Source organism: Rhipicephalus microplus, chromosome 8 (assembly GCF_043290135.1).
Source record: "Rhipicephalus microplus isolate Deutch F79 chromosome 8, USDA_Rmic, whole genome shotgun sequence".
NCBI classification, from domain to species: domain Eukaryota; kingdom Metazoa; phylum Arthropoda; class Arachnida; order Ixodida; family Ixodidae; genus Rhipicephalus; species Rhipicephalus microplus.
This window is the reverse complement of record NC_134707.1, coordinates 5,584,499-5,606,878: the sequence shown is the minus strand read 5'-3', so window position 1 is coordinate 5,606,878 and position 22,380 is coordinate 5,584,499. Positions and strand designations below refer to the sequence as shown.

Below are 22,380 nucleotides of genomic sequence, written 5' to 3'. Positions count from 1 at the left end.
CCGGGGGAGTTAAAAAGTAAATCAGCATATGAACATAATATGCATTCAGAACTGTGTGCATGAAGACAAGAATGGATGTTTAAAACCCATTTGAACACAAGTTGTGCTATGTTGAACATCGTCAGCAAAATCTCCAGCTTGACATTTACTCACTCACAAATGTTCAGCGTATCATTAGAGCTGTGCGAATTACAATATTTTGCGTGTGAAGTGAACATGAATGTTAAAGCTTGAGTGTGGGTTGAATTGAGAATTTTCAAATAGCTGTCGAATGTTGTTTAATATTTTTCAAAGACTTTGTCATGGAATTACGCAAAAAAAGTAGCGGAGGATCCCTAGGCACATCTTTATGAGATAGGAACATGGAAGGGTTTACTTTTGTTAGGTTGGTCAAACGTTGGAGGGATGGTGCTCTCTAGTTGTTTTATCGAGGATGAGGCAATGCACTGGCTGAACTGTATTTATTTTTACATGATTTGGTGTAACCAGTGTGGTGTCACAACACTTGAAAGGAAAAAATGCTATTTTCTTCTGCCTCTCCTCCTCATTCAACTTCTGCAGATGCCCAACTTCTTTGGCGGTCAAGGGCGTCAAATTCGCAGTTGCTAATCTGTCCTGTAGACGTCAATGAAACAAAACATCTGAAATTTCGGATGGTCAGAATATTTGTCCGATTTTTTTTTTTTTTCAGGCGTTCTGGTCCGAATGGCATGAATTAAAGCCCCCACCTCTGTCGCGTAGGTTCGAACCAGCGTCTTCGCGAGTCAGTTTACAGCTGTACCAGAACCTTAAAGGCAGCTGTGCCGTAATGCCAGATTGTTAAATGTTAAAAATATAAAGGGGCAATATTGCAGAGAATGGAACCAGTGTTTCCTCGAGTCAAAACATTTGTAACCGTACCAAAGTTTGAAAGGCAGCTTTGCTGCAATGCAATAACGTGATGTGGTGAAGCATAAAAAGAATCTGAAGGGCTCATTGTAAAAAACCTGAAGGGGATGTTGATTGTGTTTGTCTCTGGGAAGTTCAAATAGTTTGAATAGTGAAACTCCAGTGCAGATTGAATCCAATAGCAAACACAGTTGAGAAAAATATGCGAAATTTCAAATATTTGCACAGCCCTACGTGTCGTAACTATACATATGATTCCAAAAAGTAAAGAAAAACGTGAATAACAGCCAAATCTAGTGCTTTCTAGTAAAACAAAAAGGGTAGGAACACATTCGCAGTGAACATGCAATGTCAGGTAACATCAGAAATCATGGAAGCAAAGTAAGGATGTTGTGATGTTGCTGGATCAATGATTATTGCAATAGCAAGTTGTGGCATATCACAAACCGGCTTTTTGTGGAGCAGTGGTATATTCGGCAAACACCTGGAAGTGTGAAGTCGGTCTACAGGTGTGCTCCCGTGTGTGTATTGCTATGAACTACGACACGTCGGTCAAAACAAGAAAGACTTGAAGAGGAGGCGTTGTAAACTCTGTGTCTCACAGTCATCTCTAAATTCATCCCTCACAGTCATTCCTAAAGAAGGGTCTGAGCTGGAACCGAAACGTCAGGATTTTCTCATTTTTAAAGTAACGGAACACATTGTTTGGTGTCCCTTTTCCAATGTTAGTTGCTTCCCAACCAGACAGATGTCTGTCAAAAGTTCACTTTTGCATACAAACTTGTTAGATGCGAAGCAGCTCTTTGACTAGCCTGTGTAACACTGTCCCTCCGTACAAACGCACCTCACGCCGTAGATGTTGGCACGCTACCAAGTAGGTCACGCCACTGCTGGCGCTGACGTCACTCTCTGCCTCGCCTGCCACGCGCTCGCCACAGCACCCGCAGCTGCCGCCTCTTCCGTTCGCCCGCAACATGCCCGCTCGCTACACCGCCGCCTCATCGGTTCATGTGCAATAAACCTGACGCGCACCTACTGTACACGTTGAAACACGTCTGTACGTGTCACCTGCAAGACCTATGGCAGCCATTGTTCTAAACAAATCTTTTAGCGCTCGCCACAGCACCCGCGTTAGCGCGGTTCAACCCGTAACGCCACCCGTGTGCAGCCCTGCTGCTTCGCATTCCATCAGGGTTTCTTTCGGGGAGGTGGTCCATTTTTTTGTTGTTGTTGTTGCATCTTATAATGGCATAAAAGCCTGTAAATGTATAGGTTGTAAACATTGATAATTTCATGTTTGTTAAACAAGCAATCTGCTGTATGTTTGTTAGGAAGGTTGTAAATTAGACGAAGTCAAAAGTTTGTTATAAACATATATTCCTAGCGCTGCATCTGTTGCAATGCTATTTTTCATTGACTTTGTCATGGCTGATGTTTTGTTACATTCATGTTCGTCATATCGAGGTTCGAGTGTATTGAAGGAAGGTCGTTACTAACAAATGCATGCCATCTTCGCTGTCGTTTTGTGCAGGCAAGAGGCCCTGTGTGAGGAGGTTAGTGCGAGCAACCAGGAGGCAACCAAGATGGCCGAGCAGCTGAAGCAGAAGGACGAACGCATCCAGGTTGTCAATCTCTCTCTTACAAGAAATGGCCTGTCTGTTTCATGTCGCTCCCCCCCTTTCTTCCTCTCTCTTCTTTACATGTGTCAGTGTATTACGATCCATTTTTTTTTAATTATGAGATTGTATGGTGGTGATGATTATGAAACTTGCTTCAGAAGAAATGGGTTTAACAAACCAACAGATGTAACATTTTAAATGCAGATGGTGAGGGAGTAGTGCAGGACAGGAACTAGAGGAGAGAACAGCGATGCAGGTGAACCCTTGCAACTGGAAGTTTATCAAAGAGGCAACAGATAAAAAGCCTACAGATTGTGCACATGCTACAGTTTTTCTTGTTTAAAAATCAGAATGAATATCGATGCAAGACAAAAATATCAAGGAACGGTGGGAGAGGGATGATGAGAATGATTAAGTTTAAAGTACTCCTTCTCTGATAGGGCAGTAGATAAGTGGCTCACACATCGTTCCCCGCATCTCTTGGTGTGGAAAGCTTCGATTAATTCGCTGGTGGTTTTGTTGTGGTGCCTAAGTAGAATGGTCGCGTCAATAAGAAAGGGTGAGCAGCCACATGTGGCACAGTGCTGCATCATGTGAGCACCTTTCCTTGACGTCCACGCTCTCTTATGCTCCTGCAAACGAATATTTAAGTATCAACCAGTTTGGCGCACATGTACATGGCCACGTGACCATAGTATCAAGTACACGATGTATGTTACCACCTGGGTTACCTACTCGCCCAAATGGCCGTTTGCTACAATAGCTGGAACATGTGTGAATAAGACAGGAAGTTCAAGGGAAGATTGAAGCTTGCAAAGATGAAAAAACTTTTAACATGGGCTGTCACTGGAGTCAGTGTCTTGTTTTCTTTGAGGCAGCAGCTAAGGATGCAGTTTGCAGGTGCAGTTCAGGAAGACGAGGCTGCTTGTTGGTACATTAGCTCCAGTGACGGCATGTGTTAGAAAAGATTTCATCTCTAGATATAGCAAAGTAATCTAAGTTTCGTTCAAGTTTGTATTCACCCACCTTCTGTCTTTAAAATGTCGTTTTATAAGGAAAAAAGTTATTGCCTGTGAATAGGTATAACAAACCTTTTTTGGTCTTTTTTTTTTTGTTTAATCAAAGCCCTCCGATTTAACACAGTAGAAGACCATCACATACTTCTTTGCTGCAAGGCCTTCTTAGGTATGCAGCTATGCTATACAGTGCCTATGTGATTTGTCGGCACCTGTCTATGCCGGGACAAAAGATGTGCTTCTTGCAGGGTCCATGATAAAGTTCATTACCTACCTCTAGTTTTGCTTTGTCGTTGACTATAATACGGTTACATCAAGACGGGTTTATAGTAGGTGCCTGTACACTGTAAAAGTTCTTGAAGCCTGTCTTTCGGGCATGACTCAGAAAAGAATGTGCGCATTTTTAGGTGCTGGAATCGTCCCTAGCTCAACTGGAGGCGCTTCGGAGACACCCGACTACCTCGGAGGGGGAGGACGATGCCGAGACCGAAGCTGACGAGGAAGGAGCAGCAAAGGCTCGGCTGCAAGAGCTGCTGGACGCTACGCAGGTGGGCCACATTTGTTTCTCTCAGATGAATTCTACAGAAATACGTTCTCATTTCTACAGAAATACTCACATACTTGAGCTCTGGTGGAAAATGAATGCCATCTGCACTCGGTGACACCTTATCTTGACAGTGGAGCAAAAGTTTACAGAGAGGGGAGCTTCCGGTCATTTGCCTTGCTCCGCAAGTAGTATGGCAGCGTGCAGCTGGTTTCGGTTTTGCTCGTTTACATTGTTACACATTTACAAAGTTATGTGCATGAAAAGTCTGAATAGAAGAAATATTTTGATTGCTCAGTGTAAATTTTAGTGTCATATTACAAGTATATTTTTCTTGGAGAACTAAACAGCCTGTAATGTAGTGGGCCACACACTGACCCACTACATTGAGGATGTGATAAATGTTTACCGTAAAAAAACCGGGTATAAGTCAAATCCCTGCCCCCCCCCCCCCCCCCCCTTTCGACTGCTGACTACTAAATATTCAAAGGAAAAAAAAAAAAACGAAAGTGTAGTTTCAGATCGTGCACAATAAAAATTTCATTTATTTGCAAGTGTTCCGCACGTATGTTCTACACGGCCGGCAATGTCATAACTGACGTTGAGGGCACTTTGATGTCACCGGTAGCAATCATGACGCAAGCGCGGCTTCTAGTTAACTCTGTAACCTTCGTCTCCAGCTCTAGATATTTTGTGGTCTGGCGCAGAAGCAGTTTTTTTTTTTTTGCGATTGATCGTTACGTATCGTGATGTGTTCCTTCAGTGTCCGTCGCCATTGAAGGCTTTTGTGGTGCTCTCGATCTGCCCGCTGGTCACAGCTATATGTGCCACTGTAATCAGAGTTGCCAGCATTGCAGAAACCAACAAAGGAACAGTATAAGGAAAGATTTGAGCAGCGATAGCTCTCATGCAAAAATAAGCTTTCAGTTATTGTTTGCAACTCTCAGCTCCAGCTCGCATTCTTGTGTGCTAGCATCCCAACACTTTTTTCACACTTCAGACCAGATTTCTTCGTGCCTTTGTAAACTCGATTGCTCTTTTCATCAATACTACCGTGAACTGTGATTGGCCACCGGTTGAGAACTATGTTGTTGGGGACAGCTCGGAGCACAAATAGATTCACAGGCCAACAACATGTAAAATGATGCTGCACAAGGCTTGAAGCAAACAAAACGACGCTGACGATTGCAATGGCAATAGAGGCGGTTGACTTTAGTTGCCCATAGGGGCCGCACTTTTGAAGTTTTTCCGCCAATGACAGGTATATAAGACGGAGCTCAGCTTTTTATGGCTCCTTTTCTGGGAAGACAAAATCAACCTATATTCCAGTGTTTACAGTACTTCGAAAAACGGGCATGGGGAAGGTGGTGTCAGAGAAATGGAAATACAGTCAAACCCCTTTATAAGAGACACTGATATAAAAGACAAATGGGTATAAGAGACACCAGTTTGCCTACAATAAAATACCGGTTGATAAGAAAATGCATATAAGGTACACTGCATATAGAAGACATCTCATATTAGAGACAAAAGCTGCTGCTCAGAGCATACCTCTTATAAAGGGGTTTAACTGTATCAGCCATTCTTTTTCAAAAGGGAGTGATAACTGTATTTTCGTATGGCTTCCCACAGCTGTCCGAGTCTCGTAATAAATAAAGTAGCATTTATTTCAGCAAGGCCAGTGAGGAAATGATCGGTAAACTTAAGTACTGTTTTTTTGCACGGTAGCAGGCATGCACTTCGGTTCTGTAGCTTCCACAGTGCTGTCAGGAAAAGTTGCCACCATGTATAGTTAGTTAACCTTGATTTACCAGCAAAAAAAGTTGTTAGTGTGGTCTGAGGGTTGTGCTGTTTATGTTGTTTGCCAACCTTGGTGGTGACAAGGGTGTTTCAAGAATGAGTTGACACTTTCAATGTGCTAAATTGTAGATTTTTAACAATGTGTAACATTTGGGTTGGTAACAATGCACATCTTTTTTATCAGTGTTGTCCTCAATGTTTGGCTGAAGCACATTTTTGCGTGCAGGCGCGCAAGGAGCGGGATCAACTCGAGGAGCAGCGGCAGCAGCTGCGGGCACAGCTTGACGAGATGCAGGAGCAACTGCGTGCTCAGCAAGGTATAATAGCCTTCGAAATTTTCCGCCACAGAATCTGTGAATCGCATTGGCTTTTTTAGGAATAGGATCCTGTCTCCCTGGCTGAGCTGAAGGGTGTTAGTGTGATTCCTGGCCACGGCAGCCACATTTGGATTGGGGTGAAAGGCAATGAACACCGGTGTACTTATATTTAATTGTATATTACTAAACCCCAAGTGGTCAAAATTAACCGTAATGCCTTATAACAGGATTGTGGTTTGGCACTGAAAAACCTCAGCAATTGTCGTCTCCCAGAGATTTTTCTCTCTCAGCATCCTTTCTTGTCTTGTTTTCTCTCTTGTCTGGTCTTGTCTCCCTGGAATTTGGTCTTTCCCAGAAACTTTCTCAGCCCCAGTCGCAGTTCTCGTATCACATTATTGAACTAAGCAGCTTGGTTGCATGATCAGTGTTGGCATTGCCATAAGATCTCTTTCAGAGGGTATTACACGACACGGCAGAAAATGTATTGAATTACCGAGAATAACGCTAGAAAAATTTTTTGAAAAAATTTATCAAGAGGGGAGAAAAATAAAGTGGCGCAAATTGGGATTCTCATGCTAGCACCCAACTGCAAGTTTTGAGAAGTACTAATCAGGACTTACCTTAACAATAAAACCATATGTTCAACACAAGGCAGGATTTGAGACACAAAAGTTGCAGCAAATAGTAGAGTGTTTTGGAATACAACATGCAAAACCTGCGTGCGTAGCGTTAGCGTTCGTCACTCAATGGGAGCCCGCAAAAGGTTAGCGTACGTAGTCAACCTTGGGCTCATTGCCATCTAACACGGGACTCGTCCACAGTTACCTTCTGACGAAATGAAGCTTTATCATCTATCTCAGTCTTGTCGTAACACGTATCCCGAAGGAGTACGGCCACTAGCGTGGGTCCGGTCTTAGCGAGTCGCAGAGCTCGCGTTAACCGTCGCCGTGGCGAGAACACGATACTGCTCAAGGTTGCAACATTTTATTGTCTGTGGCAACACCAAACGCAGTACAGCCCGTTGCAAAGGCGCGGCGGGAAAGCAAATAGGCTTATCCACGCCACGAGCATAAAAGTATTACTCCGCGCGCGGTGCCACAGTCAACATCCGCTACCAGGTGAGGGGGTTAAACGTCACTCTGCTCTCCCAGCGCGGCAGACAGCGGAGGTGGGGAGGCTTGTCGAGACATGAGGACGGCAGAAAAGGCAGCAAAGCCCGCGCAAAGGCAGCGGGCTAGCCTCAATTCCCACAGGCTTAGGCACACGGAATGCCCAGCGCGCCTTGGCGGTTTTCAGGTGTTTTTGCTGCCGTCACCATTAGCGAACACAACACTTGTCGCCTTCAAAGCGCTTACCGGGGCCCTGTTGCTGTTGTTGAGTGCATGATCAATCACTTTTTACTTGAAATCAGCTGTGTACCATGTTGCCCCATAACGTAACCACAGGATGGTCACAACGTACCCTAACGCCGGAACGCACACTTGCGACATTGGCTTGGATTGGATTGGGGCTCCGTGCGTTGATAGAGCACATGATGCCTAAGAAATGGCGCCAGGCTGTTCTGCGCAATCATCGTCAGTAATTGGAAGGAGCACACGACACTCTGGCTGCAATTATCGAGAGCGCAATCATTACTCGCAGGGGAAAAAAATTGTACTTTTGTTGGGTAATGGGGGAGGAGGGGGCGAGAATTATGAGAGTGCTGCGAGGATTAGGCGAGTGAATATGATATATGGCCGACAATGCTGCTTTTGGCACTGTGTAAAACCTAGCTGAGAAGATGACACACGTGGACACTATGTGTCTGTCATCTTGTTATCAGATTCTTAGTGAAAGGTACTGGTAACTGTTCTTCCATGACCTGCAACCAACAAGCCACAGCTTACAAGTCGTCCATTTTACACCTTTATTTCTTGCAACTGAGTTCTCTGTAACAACCTGTAATCTTGGCCTTGTAAAAAGAAACCATGCAAAAGCCCAAGCAAAGATGCACATCTGTGCTGTATACGGTCATTTCATATTTATAATAATGTCAATAATGTGAGCTAGTTGTTGCGTATCCATGGTTGGAACAGCACATAAGAAACACTGACAAGTAGACAGGGTACTAGCGCTGTCCTGTGTCTACTGTCTTGTGTTTACCATAGAGTTTCCCAATAATACACCAGAGGGAAATCTGGCGCTAGTGTCCATTGGAGCTGAAATGCATAGAGCTTCAGCCAGCATAGGAATGATGGGTAGTACACAGATTTGTCTAAGCTCTGTTCTTATGGCTCTGTTTGGCTCTGTGTTGTCTGCAGCCACTTTTTCACAAGACTAAGTTAGGCAAACATTCATCGATTGCACTTGCAATTGCAATTCGAATTGCAATTCGAATAGGCTCACGAAGTTCGCAGCGAATACAAAGTTGCAAGCACGAAGATTAGGCAAAATCATATGTTACCCATTGTTTCTACGGTGACTGAGTGATCGCAGCACCAGAGTTCACTCTAAAATGAATGTTGTGCAAAACTCTATGGTGTGTACCCAGTACTAGTGCTGTGTCCACATGTCTGCGTTTCCTGTTCACTGTTTTAGTTATGCACCTGTCTGCTTACATGGATGAGCCTTTACTTGAGAAGTTTCACTCATCATTGTGGTGACCACAAGAACAACAGGCAAATTTCCTTGCATGCCTGTCGCTTGTGCAGTGCGTGTGGAGTCCCTGGAGAAAGAGTTGGAGAAGGGTGCGGAGGCAAAGGCCGAGGCCGAGCGGCAGAGTGCGGAGGCCCGGACCAAGCTGGATGTCCTCTCCAACTACTTCAAGGACCGCGAAGTGCAGCTGCAGAAGTAAGCCACTGCACGTGTATTGCGCTGAAGGGAAATCAGCTCACACTGATCATTCATGCTTTGACTACTCTATTATTGTTACTTTGCCGTAAAAATGAAATGAAGATCAAAGTTCTATTTATGGAATTAAGCCGCAGCACCTGATTGGCTGTGTGACAACTTTATTTTTCTTTTATATTTCGGTAACTAGGGCTCAATTACTCAAAACTCGCCGTGTGAAGTCCTTTTATCCTTAGAATGCAATGCGATTGATTTTAACTGATAAAAAGAAGGTCGAAATAGGCCTTAGCGAATGCTGTCAGTGTCTGCGAAGTCATGGCACGTTGATGTGGAAACTTCAAGGCAGTATCACCTCTTGTATTTCCTTTTTTGCATAAATTTCTCAATATCCCGAGCAAACACTCCCTCTACAGTCAAAGCTAATCAGACAAGTTTCGAGAATTTTAGCCCTCTTTATTACCTTGTGTAAGCGCTGTGCTTGTTTCATATCGTTTTTGCTGATTTTTCAGAACTTTCTGAGTCTTTTTTCTGGCTTTTTGGTATGCGGACTATCATAATTCTTGCAATTTTTTTTACACGCAGACAGTTATAACTTTTTTTACTGTACATTTCTTTATAACACTAGTATGTGTGCGATGAACCTCAATTTGCAAAATGTTGCCACAATATTTAATGTAACTGGATGTTACATGAAGATGCCCCTAGTGATTGTGCATAATATTTTGTTTATTTAATCTCTAAGTTTTTAATATTAACCTGATCTCATTTGCTTTGGTTCATTGCAGTGGCCAAAAGCTTTTTTCATGTTCCTGCAAAATGTTAGGTTTTTTTAATGAGTGGAATTTGAGTTAGAAGTTCTTGTGTAAGGCCCGCTTTTGATGAAACTTTATATTATGAAAAATTTAGATAAAATTGTACTTGCTTTATAACGCTCACATGTGTTTAAAAAGGTGGGCTTTTTATAGTCGACTAGCAATCTACAGTGCTTATTGCTTTTCAGAGGGGGACGAGGGTCTTAAAGTTTATTTATTATTGTACTGTCGTGAAAATTACTATGCATGCATACCATTGAATAGAAATTTCAAATCTGCAAACAGATCTCAAATATCTCATTTAGAAAAAGTAATTACAGATTTCTACATTACAATTAGGTATTTTCTTACGGGCCGTTATGGTAATTCGCAATAAAAAAGTTACGTTTTCAAAACTACATGTTTGCTCTGAAAGGTTTATTCCACAGGCTAAAGCAAGCTAGATGTCAAAATGGCAATTTGTTTGGTCTGAAATAATTTTAAACGTGGTAAAAATGATCTTCCAGTAATTAGCTAATATTTATCATATAAAATCAAAGTTGAGAGAAAAAGGCATGTAGGTAAAGTGCTATGAAAAGAATGGTACCAAGTTTCTCTTGATATCTTCACGGAAACTTGCTCAAAACTTTTGTAAGGCAGATTCACTTCACAAAAATAACAATTCTTAGAAAATCATGTTTTCAGTTTTAAAAATACTTGTAATTTTATAATTTTATATATTAAGCTTTTAACAAAAAAGAGATGGTATTTTGTCGTAATGTAAAATTTTTCCAAAACATACTTTTGACTATCAATACCTCAAATTACTATTTTGGCAAGTCATCATTCTTTATAATTTTGTGTTATTTTAAGACCTTTGTCTCCCCTTAAGAAAACTTTTTAGACACAGCCTGGTACTGCAGTATTATTTGTCAAATTTGTTGCTGTGAAGAGCTGTTTGCAGAACAACATCTTGTCATGGAGAGGTATCGATTTATGGGTCATGCTGAGTGATGCATTTATAAGCATCATGCTTGTATTTGTTTATTATAAACTGGCTAATACGCGTGCTATGCGGCTGATGCCTTGCCTCGCAGGGAAGTGGGCATGCAGGAGGTGGAGCGACGACAGCGGGAGACTGAGGCTAGTACGGTCACTCAGCAGCTCACCCTGCTAGAGCAGCAGTGCCAGTCTTACAAGTGAGTCGGTTCATGGAGTACCAAAGTGGACTGTCCAAAGAGTTCGTACTTCACCGTTTTTCTATTGCGAACAAGCAAGAACGGGTATTGTACTAAGACAAGCAAGAGATGTCGTTTTAGGGTAGTGGTGTTCCCCATTTGTGCCATTTGCAGGGTGTCACGTGGAAACATCTTGCGGTGCTCAGTGAACCAGTGGTGCAATTTCTTTTTACTTTGCAACACTCTCGTGTCAGTGTGTTTGGTGAGCTCACTTTGTTGAGTTGAAGCAAGTGCCGTAATAGCTGAAATGTAGAGAAGTTATGTTGAAAGCAGTAATTTGTATTGTTAAACCATCGTCTTTGTCACTGGAAATATTTCTGTATAGTAAAGCTTATTATACTACAGAAAATGATTAATGTTCTCCCGTTAAGTCCATTTGCATGTTATCTTTTGTACCATAATTAGGCTTGTGCATACATTCGAATATTCAAACGAATAATGTGGCATTTGAATTCGCTTCGAATCAAATTTAGATTATGGAAATATTCGAATTATTCAAAACAAACAAGTAGATGCGTACTAATCCGCATGCGACACCTTGTAAAAGTTGTTTCACTGCAGTGGAGGGGTGCTAAGCCGTGAGAGCACCTTTTCAGGTATAGATTATGCACGTAATTTTTTTTTTAAAGTAGCTTTACTGCAGTGAAGCAGTGCTAAGCCGTGAAAACACATATTCAAGAGAAATCAGCAATGGCACGAAGCCCCACTTCAAGGTTAAATGAAGATATTACCCTCACATCGACTAATTCTTCAAGTTTAAAAGCTTGTTATACTGACTTACATGCTCCAAGTTAAGTGCATTTTATAAAGTTGCATATTTTACAGGCTATCACTTGCATTCTCCCAAAAGTGAAGTCCTGTGACAATTCGAAGTTGTTTCCGCTTTCTTTGATGCAAAATATGGCATTTGCACAGGCCTTTTTTCAATATTTAAAGAAAATATTGTTTAGATTAGCTGGGTCATGACAGATATGCTTATTTATTTTTATAGTGTGCTATATATATATATTATTCAAATTTGAATCGAAATTGTTCGACCAAAATCACTATTCGGTTTAAATTCGCTTAGAACGAAAAATTCACTATTTGCACAAGCCTAACCATAATGAATCGTAGTAAATTATAATAGTGGCATTGCACTGGTGTGCTGCATCTGCTGCTATGATTATTCTCAGTGCTGTTCATAAGTATACAGAACACAATTATGTAACAAGCATTACGTAGTTTAAGAAATTGTATGTTATGTCTAGTAGTTGCTAGTTATTGCAGTCACCATCAATTCGTAACACTTTCTTTCCGGTGTTTGCAGAGAAGCTAACATCATTATCATGCTCGGCCTGTTTAAGTCTAGCACAGGATGAAAGCTTCAGTCCTATGGGTTGCTTCAATTAAAATGTTGGAAGGAAGATGAAAACCAAAATGATGGCAAATGAAAAAGGTGAAACTTCCCACTAACAATAGCTGTACCTTCACACCCTCATATTTATTTTGTTATATTACTGTACTTTGTTGAATATGCTTGAGTGTTCTTTGTTTAGTGCTTCACTAACAGGTGTGGCCATTTTCATTAGGTGCCTTTGAGATCATCTAGTGAACAAACAATTGAATAGGAAAAACTGACTCCTTCCTTGCAGGTCTCAGTTGTCGTCGCTGCGCCAGGAGATGGAGCTCTCCGATCGCAACTACAAAAACCAGGTGAAAATGGCACCCAGTGTTGCCCATATTTTCAAGCAACGCTTTTATAACTCGCAGATTTGGGCGTCGTGCGCAGAAATTGCAGCCCTCAAAGGTGTGTCAGTCGCATGCTCATTTGTGGTAGCAGTTTTTCCACGAATTGTGCCCTTTCAATCATGAGATTGTTGGAGATCAGCTATTTCCAATATGTCAATCTGATTTTATTTTGTAAAGGCCACTTGTCATTTAGCGTTGCCACACTTCATTGTCGCCTGGATATAAAATTATTGATCGTAAACATTTTGACAGCAATCTGTCTAGCTGGGTAGAAAAGTTTAGAAAATTGAAATTGCTCCAGCCACAGTTCAAATAGAGTCCGACGTTTCGAGACCGACTCGGTCCCTTCCTCAGGGGGTGACTGTCTTGGTCATGGAAGTGTCGTCGCGTCGAGTTCTCTCACCACGGCTCCGGCTTTCCCTTTCCACCACGTTTCGGAGACCGTGAACGTACACCGAAGGCATTGATCCCAGCGAGCGGTTCACGTTGGCAGGCGTATGCTGAATCTGCCAAGACTCGAGCAAGAGCCTCTTTCCCAAATTCCGTTCTGTTTCAATAACAGAAGCGCCGTCTAAGTCAATTTTATGGTCTTGGCACATTCAGCATACGCCTGCCAACGTGAACCGCTCGCTGGGATCAATGCCTTCGGTGTACGTTCACGGTCTCCGAAACGTGGTGGAAAGGGAAAGCCGGAGCCGTGGTGAGAGAACTCGACGCGACGACACTTCCATGACCAAGACAGTCACCCCCTGAGGAAGAGACCAAGTCGGTCTCGAAACGTCGGACTCTATTTGAACTGTGGCTGGAGCAATTTCAATTTTCTAAAAAATTATTGATCCTTGTCACCTGGAAGCAACTAAAGTGTCGATCTGGTAAATGCGTAGATTAAAGGGGCCCTGCAACACTTTCAAGCAGCCATGTAATGGATTCACTAAATGATCTTACTGCCTCATGAATTCACCGCCGCAAAAATTTGTAGAATCCGCCCAGTACGAGCAGAGTGCAAACATTTGTCGCTCACTCCAATTGCATTCTCTCTCTTCTCGTCGCAACAAAAGCCCTGGAAGTTAAGCAGGGGGTAATGGCATGGGGAAAGAAAATAACGTCACACGCCTTAAGACCTTAACCATTTTTTTCTTTGAATTTGTGGCTTTTCAGTGTGGCTGCTTGCGCACGCTTGGACAAGTGGCGGCCTCTCGCAGCAGCCACTGTATTGACCGAGCGCACCATGCTCAAATCTATCAACAGCTGATACAACGGCTGTGACATGTGGCTTTTTAGCTGCTTCTGTCATTTGTTGAGAGAAAAGAAAGCAATTTCTAGCTGACTTTGAGAATTTAAGACAGACTCTGTAAATTCTAGGCCGCGTCCTGCACTATAATATTTGGCTCGCGTGTTCTCGGGAACATCTACTACAGTGAAATCCTGGTATAACAAACTTCAGGGGGATGCTGCAATTTGTTTGTTATTTTGAAACAACGTTATAGTGAAAGCCCCAAAATTAACCATAAATACCTATTTTCTACCGACCAAAACGACTTACCTTTACAACGGTGGGTCTTTGAACGCGTTTATGACTAGGAAAAACAAATGCATAAGTGTAAACCAAAAAATGCACGTTAACGTTGAAGAAGTCTGTGGTTTTTTTTTTTTTTTGATGCGTGCAGCACAAACTTTGCAGCGCGAAGACCTAAAGCTCATCCACATTCCTGTGGAGTGATTCGGTTCTTTGATCACAACAGCCTGCTTTTTGCCTTCCAGTTGCCGAAGAATATCCACTTTCTCGGTTAGCGAAAACTGCTTCCACTTCTTCGTCGCAAGCAGAGACGAACTCATTTATAGTAGCACCGCAGCGCAAACGCCGACTTACTTTGCGGACGCGATAAGTAATCACCCAAAAGAGATAAACATGACTGACAAACAAGGCCTCCTAGAGCACATGTAGAGAAGTGACAAAACACGAAAAACCCAAAGCATCGCGGCTGTCGTCGGCTCTTCCAAAGAAAAAAAAAAAAACGCCTAAAAATTAAAATTGCTCGCGTTTAATTTTCTGCTCCCTCGCTGTCTCAGGTTTTCCGCATCCATGCTTCCTGCTCCGCAACTCCCACTCTACCTCGCTGACCTTGCCCTCTCGTGTTGCCTTAGCCTTCGTGCTTGTAAACCTGCAGCGTCGGCGTTTAAACAAAAAGAAAGAAAAGAAACTCGCCCTTTCCTTTTTTTCCCTTCGCACGTCTTTCGAGAAGCAAGGCGTTCGTTAGCTTTGTCGTCTGCTTGCATACCGCTCCGGTGGTCGCGACAGATTTTAATACATGAGTTTGTAGTACTTGGGCGTTGTTAATATAACGTGGAAATAACTCGTTATTTTGAAAAGTTCGGTTATAATGTTACATAGAAACTATTAGCAGTTGGCGTGAGATTTTTTAAAAGTTCGTTAATCTGAAATGTTCGTTAATGTGGGGGTCGTTCTACCGAGATTTCACTGTACTTTCTGATTGGCAGCAATTTCTGACCATGCTCAAAAAGTTTTGTAGGCCCCCCTTTAAGCGTAATTTCCCAGCATGGAGGAAGGAAAAAAAGCATCATGCAATGTAATAGAAAAAAAAAGTACCATGTCTTCTGCGTTAATGCAATGCTAGAGCTTGCCTCAGTTTTCTCGGTAGCTGGAGGGCTCCTGAATTTTTTTTATTTCAGAGATGCCTCTGTGGAGGCTACTGAAATATGCGAGATGTCCGCTGAGAAAATACTTTTAACGTAAAACAAGATCAGAGTCAGCCATTGCTACTGGGCACAAAGTTGCCAGTGCGAGATTCGTTGTCACCTGATGTGTCAGCAAATACCTCTGCTGCATCATTCTTGAGTGTGTGATTGATACAACCTTGTAACAGTGAATGTATGCTTTAATCTTCAGAGCACCACCCAAACAATAACCAGCAAGTGTTTTCATGTCGCACACATATCCACAATGAGAACTGTGTTATTGATCTCAAAAAAACGTTTTCACTTGAAATAAAAAGCGTGGAATGTGAACAAAATGCCCAGCAGGATGTACAGTGAGACCCCATCAATACGTACCTGCCGGGGACGGCGGCATGACTACGCGCGTAACGTACTATGCATTAACCACCAGCTACAAATTTGCATCTCCTGACATGTGCCACCGTCGCCAAAAAAAAAAGGAATAAATTCAGTGCCATAGTGTCTAAAGTGCCCACTGCAATGCCATTTTTTTCTTTTTTGCCAAAGTGCAGAAAAGCTTCCGACTCTCACACAACTGCCCAGTAGCACACGGTGGCAACGCTTATGAGCATTTCGAAACTACTGCGAGGTTTGGGATACACATCGTGGTACAGTGACAGAACAGACACAATCGGCTGTCTGTGATACAGTTGTTCCGCGATCTGCTTCTAAATTAAAACTGATGCAGTTTTTTTTTTTAATGCGGTACCGTCGTAGAAAGTCGTTTACTGCATGGCTAGTTGCATGCAGCGCTTTGCTTATTTGGCTGACACTGTAATTTCTGATCCGCTTGCTGTAGTGTAGACCACTCTGCTTCAGGCCATCACAGATTTGGTGAGTAGCCTGCTGGGTTAACGCGGCGACAATGAGCTAAGCAATGCCATGCACTCTCCGTGATGCTCTATTAGTCCTGGCAGCAGATGGAGGCACGTTTAGGCTGTCACTGAATGAAAGTGTGCGGCATGGTTACAACAAATCTACGCTTGCTGTATGGTGCGCGTGTTGGTACAATACAGCAACGTTTCTTGGGGCCCCCGACCCGCAACGCTAAACAGTTGGCTACTTGCGTTTCTGTGAAGTGGTGCATGCTTGAACACTGTCCCGCACTACTAAGTGCCAGAGATCGGCGACCCAGCCCGTTCAGGCTAAAAGCGTTTTGTAGGCCTAAAGTGATGCGACGTCACACGCGTGCCTAAGCAGATAACCAAGGATGCTTACTGTGACAAGGCCTTTCGTGGCGATAAGCGACACCATCACGTTTGTCAGTAATCGCCACCTCGCCTTTGTTTTTTCTCGATGATTACTCACAGTCATTGTTGCAATCACGTGGAAGTCGGATTAACTTATTGGCTGATCTCCGCACTTATCAACATGACAGAAAACCATTCATGGCACATGACATCTGCAAGTTCAGCGGCACTGTACAATTTCCTGGTGCAATATATTGTTGCGGGAAGAAAACAGACCCACGGTGGCAGAGTTGGTGTATTGACAGTGATCGCAGAGGTTGCCCAGGCAGTCACAAGTCCCGTCATCTTCCTCCAGTCTGAGGGAGCTTCCTCGTTCTCTTTACCGCAACAATATTATCACGTTATGCAGTTAATACTCACTAACCGGTAGGAATTAGCCGAACACAACGGTTTGCATATGTATTAGTCTTTATGAGACTTTGTCGGAGATTCGTTGCAACTAAAATTTAACGCTTTGTACACTTAAAGCAGGCACGTACTAACGAGGTATGTCGGTATTACATTGACCGTTATGAGAAATAAGATCGGCATGCCAATAGTGCCACATTGCTGCATTAAAGTTTACATCAGGTGTTTTTATTTGTTCGTAGCGCTGTATTTATATGTGCTTTTTTTTGTCTAAGCTAATGGGGTATATCTTTCAGCATGCTGCATCAATACATAGTGGTGACTCGCTGAACATATATGCTACATTAACATGTCACGATAACTTGATAAACTTGTTGTGTACTTTCTGGATCAGGTGGCAGACCAGGAGAAGAGGGCCCACGAGAATTGGGTGAGTTCTAGCACTTGTGGTGCATGATGTTCGTGAGAATTGCACGCTCTCTTGTTCAACCCTCCTCGAACAAAATGATTTGAGTATTTTTCAGACCGAATATCTCATCCAGGCATATAGTATCCCATTTGACAATCTGGGTACAGATGCACGCTTTGCTGTATCTATAGTGCTGCCCAGCAATGATTGTCTTGCTTGTATTCCTTTCCTTGTTTTAATTCCGCATGCCTGGTACTTTCGAGTTAAGAACAGCATGCACATCTCCACTGCTCAAGTGAGGGTTGCAGGATCGAATCCTTGACAAAGCAGTCGCATTCTAATGGAGGCAAAACGCTAGAGGCCCTTGTGCCGAGATTTAGGTCACGTGAAAAAACTCCACGGGGTCGAAACTTCTGGTGTCGTCACTGTGGCATTTCATAATGAACAGTTTGCAATAATCTACAAGGCGGCTTTCCTGTAAGGTTTGTTTTTCAACCAGAAACTCTCGTTCACAGACTACTTTTCTTGCTCATTGTGTTGTACTAGCGTGCTCGTGTGTTATCGCTAGAATTTGGAAAGGTGACATTTTGTTATACTCGCGTGCCTTTGCTGCACATTGATCGAAAAAAGTAGTCTGTGAACAAGAGCTTTTGGTTGGAAAACAAGCCTTACAGGAAAGTTGACTTGCAGATTATTGCAAACTATCCATTGTATAGCGGCGTTTGGACGTAAAATGCGAATAATTATTATTACAGCATGAACATTATCCACATGGCCCAGAATTTTTAGTAGAAAAGTGTCGAGCATGGAGTTTTGAGAAGAAGAAACACAAGCTAGTCAGACAATTATTGCTGTGTTACCAAAAGACACTGCAAAGGATGCCAACAACCCAAGTGCACCCCGAAGGGTCTTTTTATACTCACCATTTTCAAAGTGGTAAAATGGCTAAATACACACCAAAGGGTGTTTTCAGAGTGCAGTAGCATCATTGTTTGAGGTGGGCAGACAGAAAATACACCCTAAGGAGTGTGTCATCATTCAAGGTGGGTAAACAGCCAGATACTTCCCAAAGGGTGTTTCTGCAGTGCAGTGACAAAATAGTTTCAGGTGGGCAAACAGTAAAATACTCCCCAAAGAGTGTTTATAAAGTGCAGTGGCATTTTTCGAGGCGGACAGACAACACACTCAAAGAAAACATTGACTAAAAAGGACGTCTTTTTTGCCACAACAACAATCGTCAGCTATCCTGTGTTCCTTTTCTTACACTATTGTCGTGGGCCCGGTACTTTCAGGTCACAAATGCCATGCGCGTTACCAACGTGACATAGCTTTCTTGATAGGAAAGTGGCCAGCGCTGATGATGATTATATTTATGGGACAAAAAGACACTTTTTTCACTTTGTCTTTTTTAGGGTACAGAAAAAACTCTGAAGGGTGTTTTTCAGCAGAGTAGCACCATATTTTGAGGTGGACAAGCAAGTATATGCTACACTATTTCCACTGATTTCTTTTTCAGCTGGCTGCACGGGCTGCAGAGCGCAAGTTGGAAGAGGCCAACCGGGATAGGACAGCCCTGCGCCAGAGGCAAGTTTGTGTAGAACTACGCCAACATGGATGCTTTGTTTCTTTTAAAAGAAGCATTCTAAGTGCAACAAGCAGTCTTGGGGTATGACACACACACGCACACACATACAGAGACAGACAGAGAGTGATTTGTTTAGGAGATCATATTATGACAAAGTATGTCCCAATTGCTTTGTTATTCTAAGTGCCTTGCATTTTGGTTTTAATGGGAAGAAAACAGGCAAGCAAAACCTGCAAGCATATTTGAGAAGCAGCAGGCTAGGATTAAAGGCCTCATAAACCACCTTTCCATGAATTATCGAATGACCTCAGTACTAGTGTGTCTTGCCTCCCAAATTGATTGCGGCAAAAATTTCTCAAATTCATGAAGAACGAGGGATTCACATGGGTTTACCCAGAACCTTAAGTGCTTTCTCTCATCATGATGAGTGCTCTGGAGTCTACACTGGGTGGGACACACAGGGTAAGGAAGTATTGTGAGTGCACGTCATGACTTTGAGTGTGTGGTGGAATGCAAGTGCTCTCTCCAAGAGTGCTTATTGCAGAGCTATTTGGTGGATCACTTGAGAAGAAGCGGTAATATGCAAAAATGTTTCAGGAGAAAGAAAAGACATGAACTGCCAAACATGGGTAGCTGTGTTAGTCAGTCTTTTTTTTGTCCTTTTTTGCGCTCTATCCTGTTGAGTTCCTGTACGTAAGTGTGGCTTACTTTGTGAATGTTAGTAGACTATAGAGTACTGCTCTGGTACATGCCGGCACCCTCTTGCTAGAGGGGCATGAGATGAGATCGAAACCGTTTGGTACGGTATTTGATTTATGCCGACCACTGGATAATAACATGCTACCCACTATATGATGCCGAACAGCAGCTGCCAGCAGTGCTGAAGGGAGCGAGACAGAGGCCTAAGAGCAAATGGCAGTTTTGTGCTACTCTTGTAAGTACTCCTTGCTGCGCATGACGGCAAGATTTGGCTAAGATCTTGCGTCTGCTATCCACAGGATGTGTTTTTTTGCTAAGCCTTGAGGGGTGGTTCACGACCCCTTTCAACTGGAAGAAGCGTGTGAACCTTGTGCTACCTCTGCTTATTGTATGTTCTCTCCAATTCTTCATGTGAACCTGTACCACGTGGTCTCTCCATTCTCTTCAATTCTGCTTTTGAACCTGTGCCACATGGTCTACAATTCTGCATGTGAACATGTACCACGTGGTCCATTTATTCTTCCAATTCTTCATGTGAACCTGTACCACATGGTCTCCATTCTCATCAATTCTGCATGTGAACCAGTAGGACATGTTCTGTCCAATTCTTCATGTGAACCTGTACCATGTGGTCTCTCTATTCTCTTCAATTTTGCTTTTGAACCTGTACCACATGGTCTTTCTATTCTCTCCTATTCTGCATGCGAACCTGTACCACATGGTCTCTTCTTTCCAATTCTTCACATTAACTTGTACCACATGTTCTCCATTCTCACCAATTCTGCGTGTGAACCTGCACCACATGTTCTCTCCAATTCTTTATGTGAACCTGTACCACATGGTCTTTCCGTTCTCTTCATTTCTGCTTTTGAACCTGTACCACATCATTCTCTCCAATCCTGCATGTGAACCTGTACCATGTGGTCTCTCTATTCTCTCCAATTATTCATGTCAACCTGTACAACATGGTCTCTATTCTCATCAATTCGGCATGTGAACCTGTATCGTGTATTTCAGGTTAACCCTGCTGGAGCGGGAGTTGCAACAGCCACCACCGTTGCCACCGGGTGATCTGTTTCCGCCACGGCCTCCGCTCCTCAGCAAGGATGACATGCCGCTGCTGGACGGTGCCCCACCCCTGCCTCCCCTGGACATGCTGCCACCACCACCATTCCCACCATTCCCACCGCCACCACCCCCCGAGCTGCTCAAGCACATGCGCGCGATGGGTGGCAGCCCACACTTCTTTGACATGGCGCCGCCCCCGCCGCCGTTCGTGCCACGACCAGGCCGCTCCAGCCAGGCCTCCGTTAGCTCCTGTGAGTGGAAGGCGTGATGTGCGGTTGTGCCACCAGCGATAAGAGAGGCAATATTGAGGGTGGACTGCGCTTCGATGCATGCATTTGGCCACACCGAGTTGCATTGTTTTGGCTGCACACTACTTTTTATGGAAAGACTGTTGCCTTACAAGTGTCATTAGTACTGTAGGTGTGACCGCAAGGAAACGCAGGTTCCTCGACCATAAAGAAATGTGACCCTTTAAGGTGCGCTGGCTACGTGCTTATTTGTATGTGCCATTTTCCAATAACTGATGCTGTCTCTAGTGTGCGTTTGTCGGCGATCATCAGTTTCTCATACAGCAATCTTATCTTTCACCAAGATCATTGAGGTAACTTGCCATTACCATTATTACAGAGTAGCCCGATCAAGTCGTCTGTCAAGTCAGATAAGGCAAGTATCCAGCCAAAACCTGGCAAGATGTCGGACCGATAAAAAACTGCTCCCTGTTAAATGGAAACATGATTTTAGAAAAGAATTTCATAAACAAGGCTTTTGACAAGCTTAATGGGATTGGAGGAATGCAGGAGTTACTCTGTTTACGTATTGTGTGCTTCAAAGGCCTGTCATTGTAATGCGACAGTGACAAAAGACAGCGCCCTACATTCAGTGGGAAACAAAGTACTTCTAAATGCAGCTTTTTCATTTTTTAATTTTTTTGGTCGCAACGAGGCTGTCTACACAGTTGAAGCTCTAATGAACTTCTTTTATCTCACGATGTCACCACGCCACTATCAGTGATGTTAAGAACGCTGCAATAGAGGGAGTCATAAAGTTATTCAGGGTCAGTAGTCCTACCCCAAAGAAAGACATAAACCTTTTTGTGTGTGGTTTCTCATAGATAACGTTGTATGGCCATGCAGACAATTGTTTTATTTCTGAGAAAGGAATTGTCACCACATATACTCCGCAAATGCCTTACTGTGGATACGCAACCATAAAGGGCAAAGGTCGTGGCGTAAAAACAGGGATGCCTCGGTCTGTGGTGAAGGCGTTGGCAGAGATTTTGAAATTCCCGGAGGGGGCATAGTTCCTGACTTCCTCTTTCACATTTCCCTCACCCTCTCTCTCCCTATATATATATATATATATATATATACAAGAGAAAGGCTTATCAAAGGTATTGAGAAGACCGTAAACAAATGTATTATGTAAAAAACTTCCATTCCCTTGATGCATGCGATTACATCCTCTACTTATTTTGCACAAGAGCCACATATATGCCACAATTTACATCATCCA

The 22,380-nt window shown here is 43.1% G+C and overlaps 1 protein-coding gene across 2 annotated transcripts in view; it reads left to right on the top strand.

Moving 5' to 3' along the window:
* LOC119164002 (transport and golgi organization 1) overlaps nucleotides 1-22,380 on the top strand; it is a 47,477-nt gene that overhangs the window by 23,649 nt on the left and 1,448 nt on the right. For both annotated transcript variants that reach the window (XM_075870833.1, XM_037416096.2), the window contains exons 11-19: nucleotides 2,420-2,510; nucleotides 3,931-4,071; nucleotides 6,094-6,184; nucleotides 8,875-9,013; nucleotides 10,902-11,003; nucleotides 12,677-12,737; nucleotides 17,502-17,537; nucleotides 19,033-19,100; nucleotides 20,818-21,119. In XM_075870833.1, coding sequence (XP_075726948.1) covers nucleotides 2,420-2,510; nucleotides 3,931-4,071; nucleotides 6,094-6,184; nucleotides 8,875-9,013; nucleotides 10,902-11,003; nucleotides 12,677-12,737; nucleotides 17,502-17,537; nucleotides 19,033-19,100; nucleotides 20,818-21,119 — 1,031 coding nt within the window. The remainder of the gene's footprint in view (nucleotides 1-2,419; nucleotides 2,511-3,930; nucleotides 4,072-6,093; nucleotides 6,185-8,874; nucleotides 9,014-10,901; nucleotides 11,004-12,676; nucleotides 12,738-17,501; nucleotides 17,538-19,032; nucleotides 19,101-20,817; nucleotides 21,120-22,380) is intronic.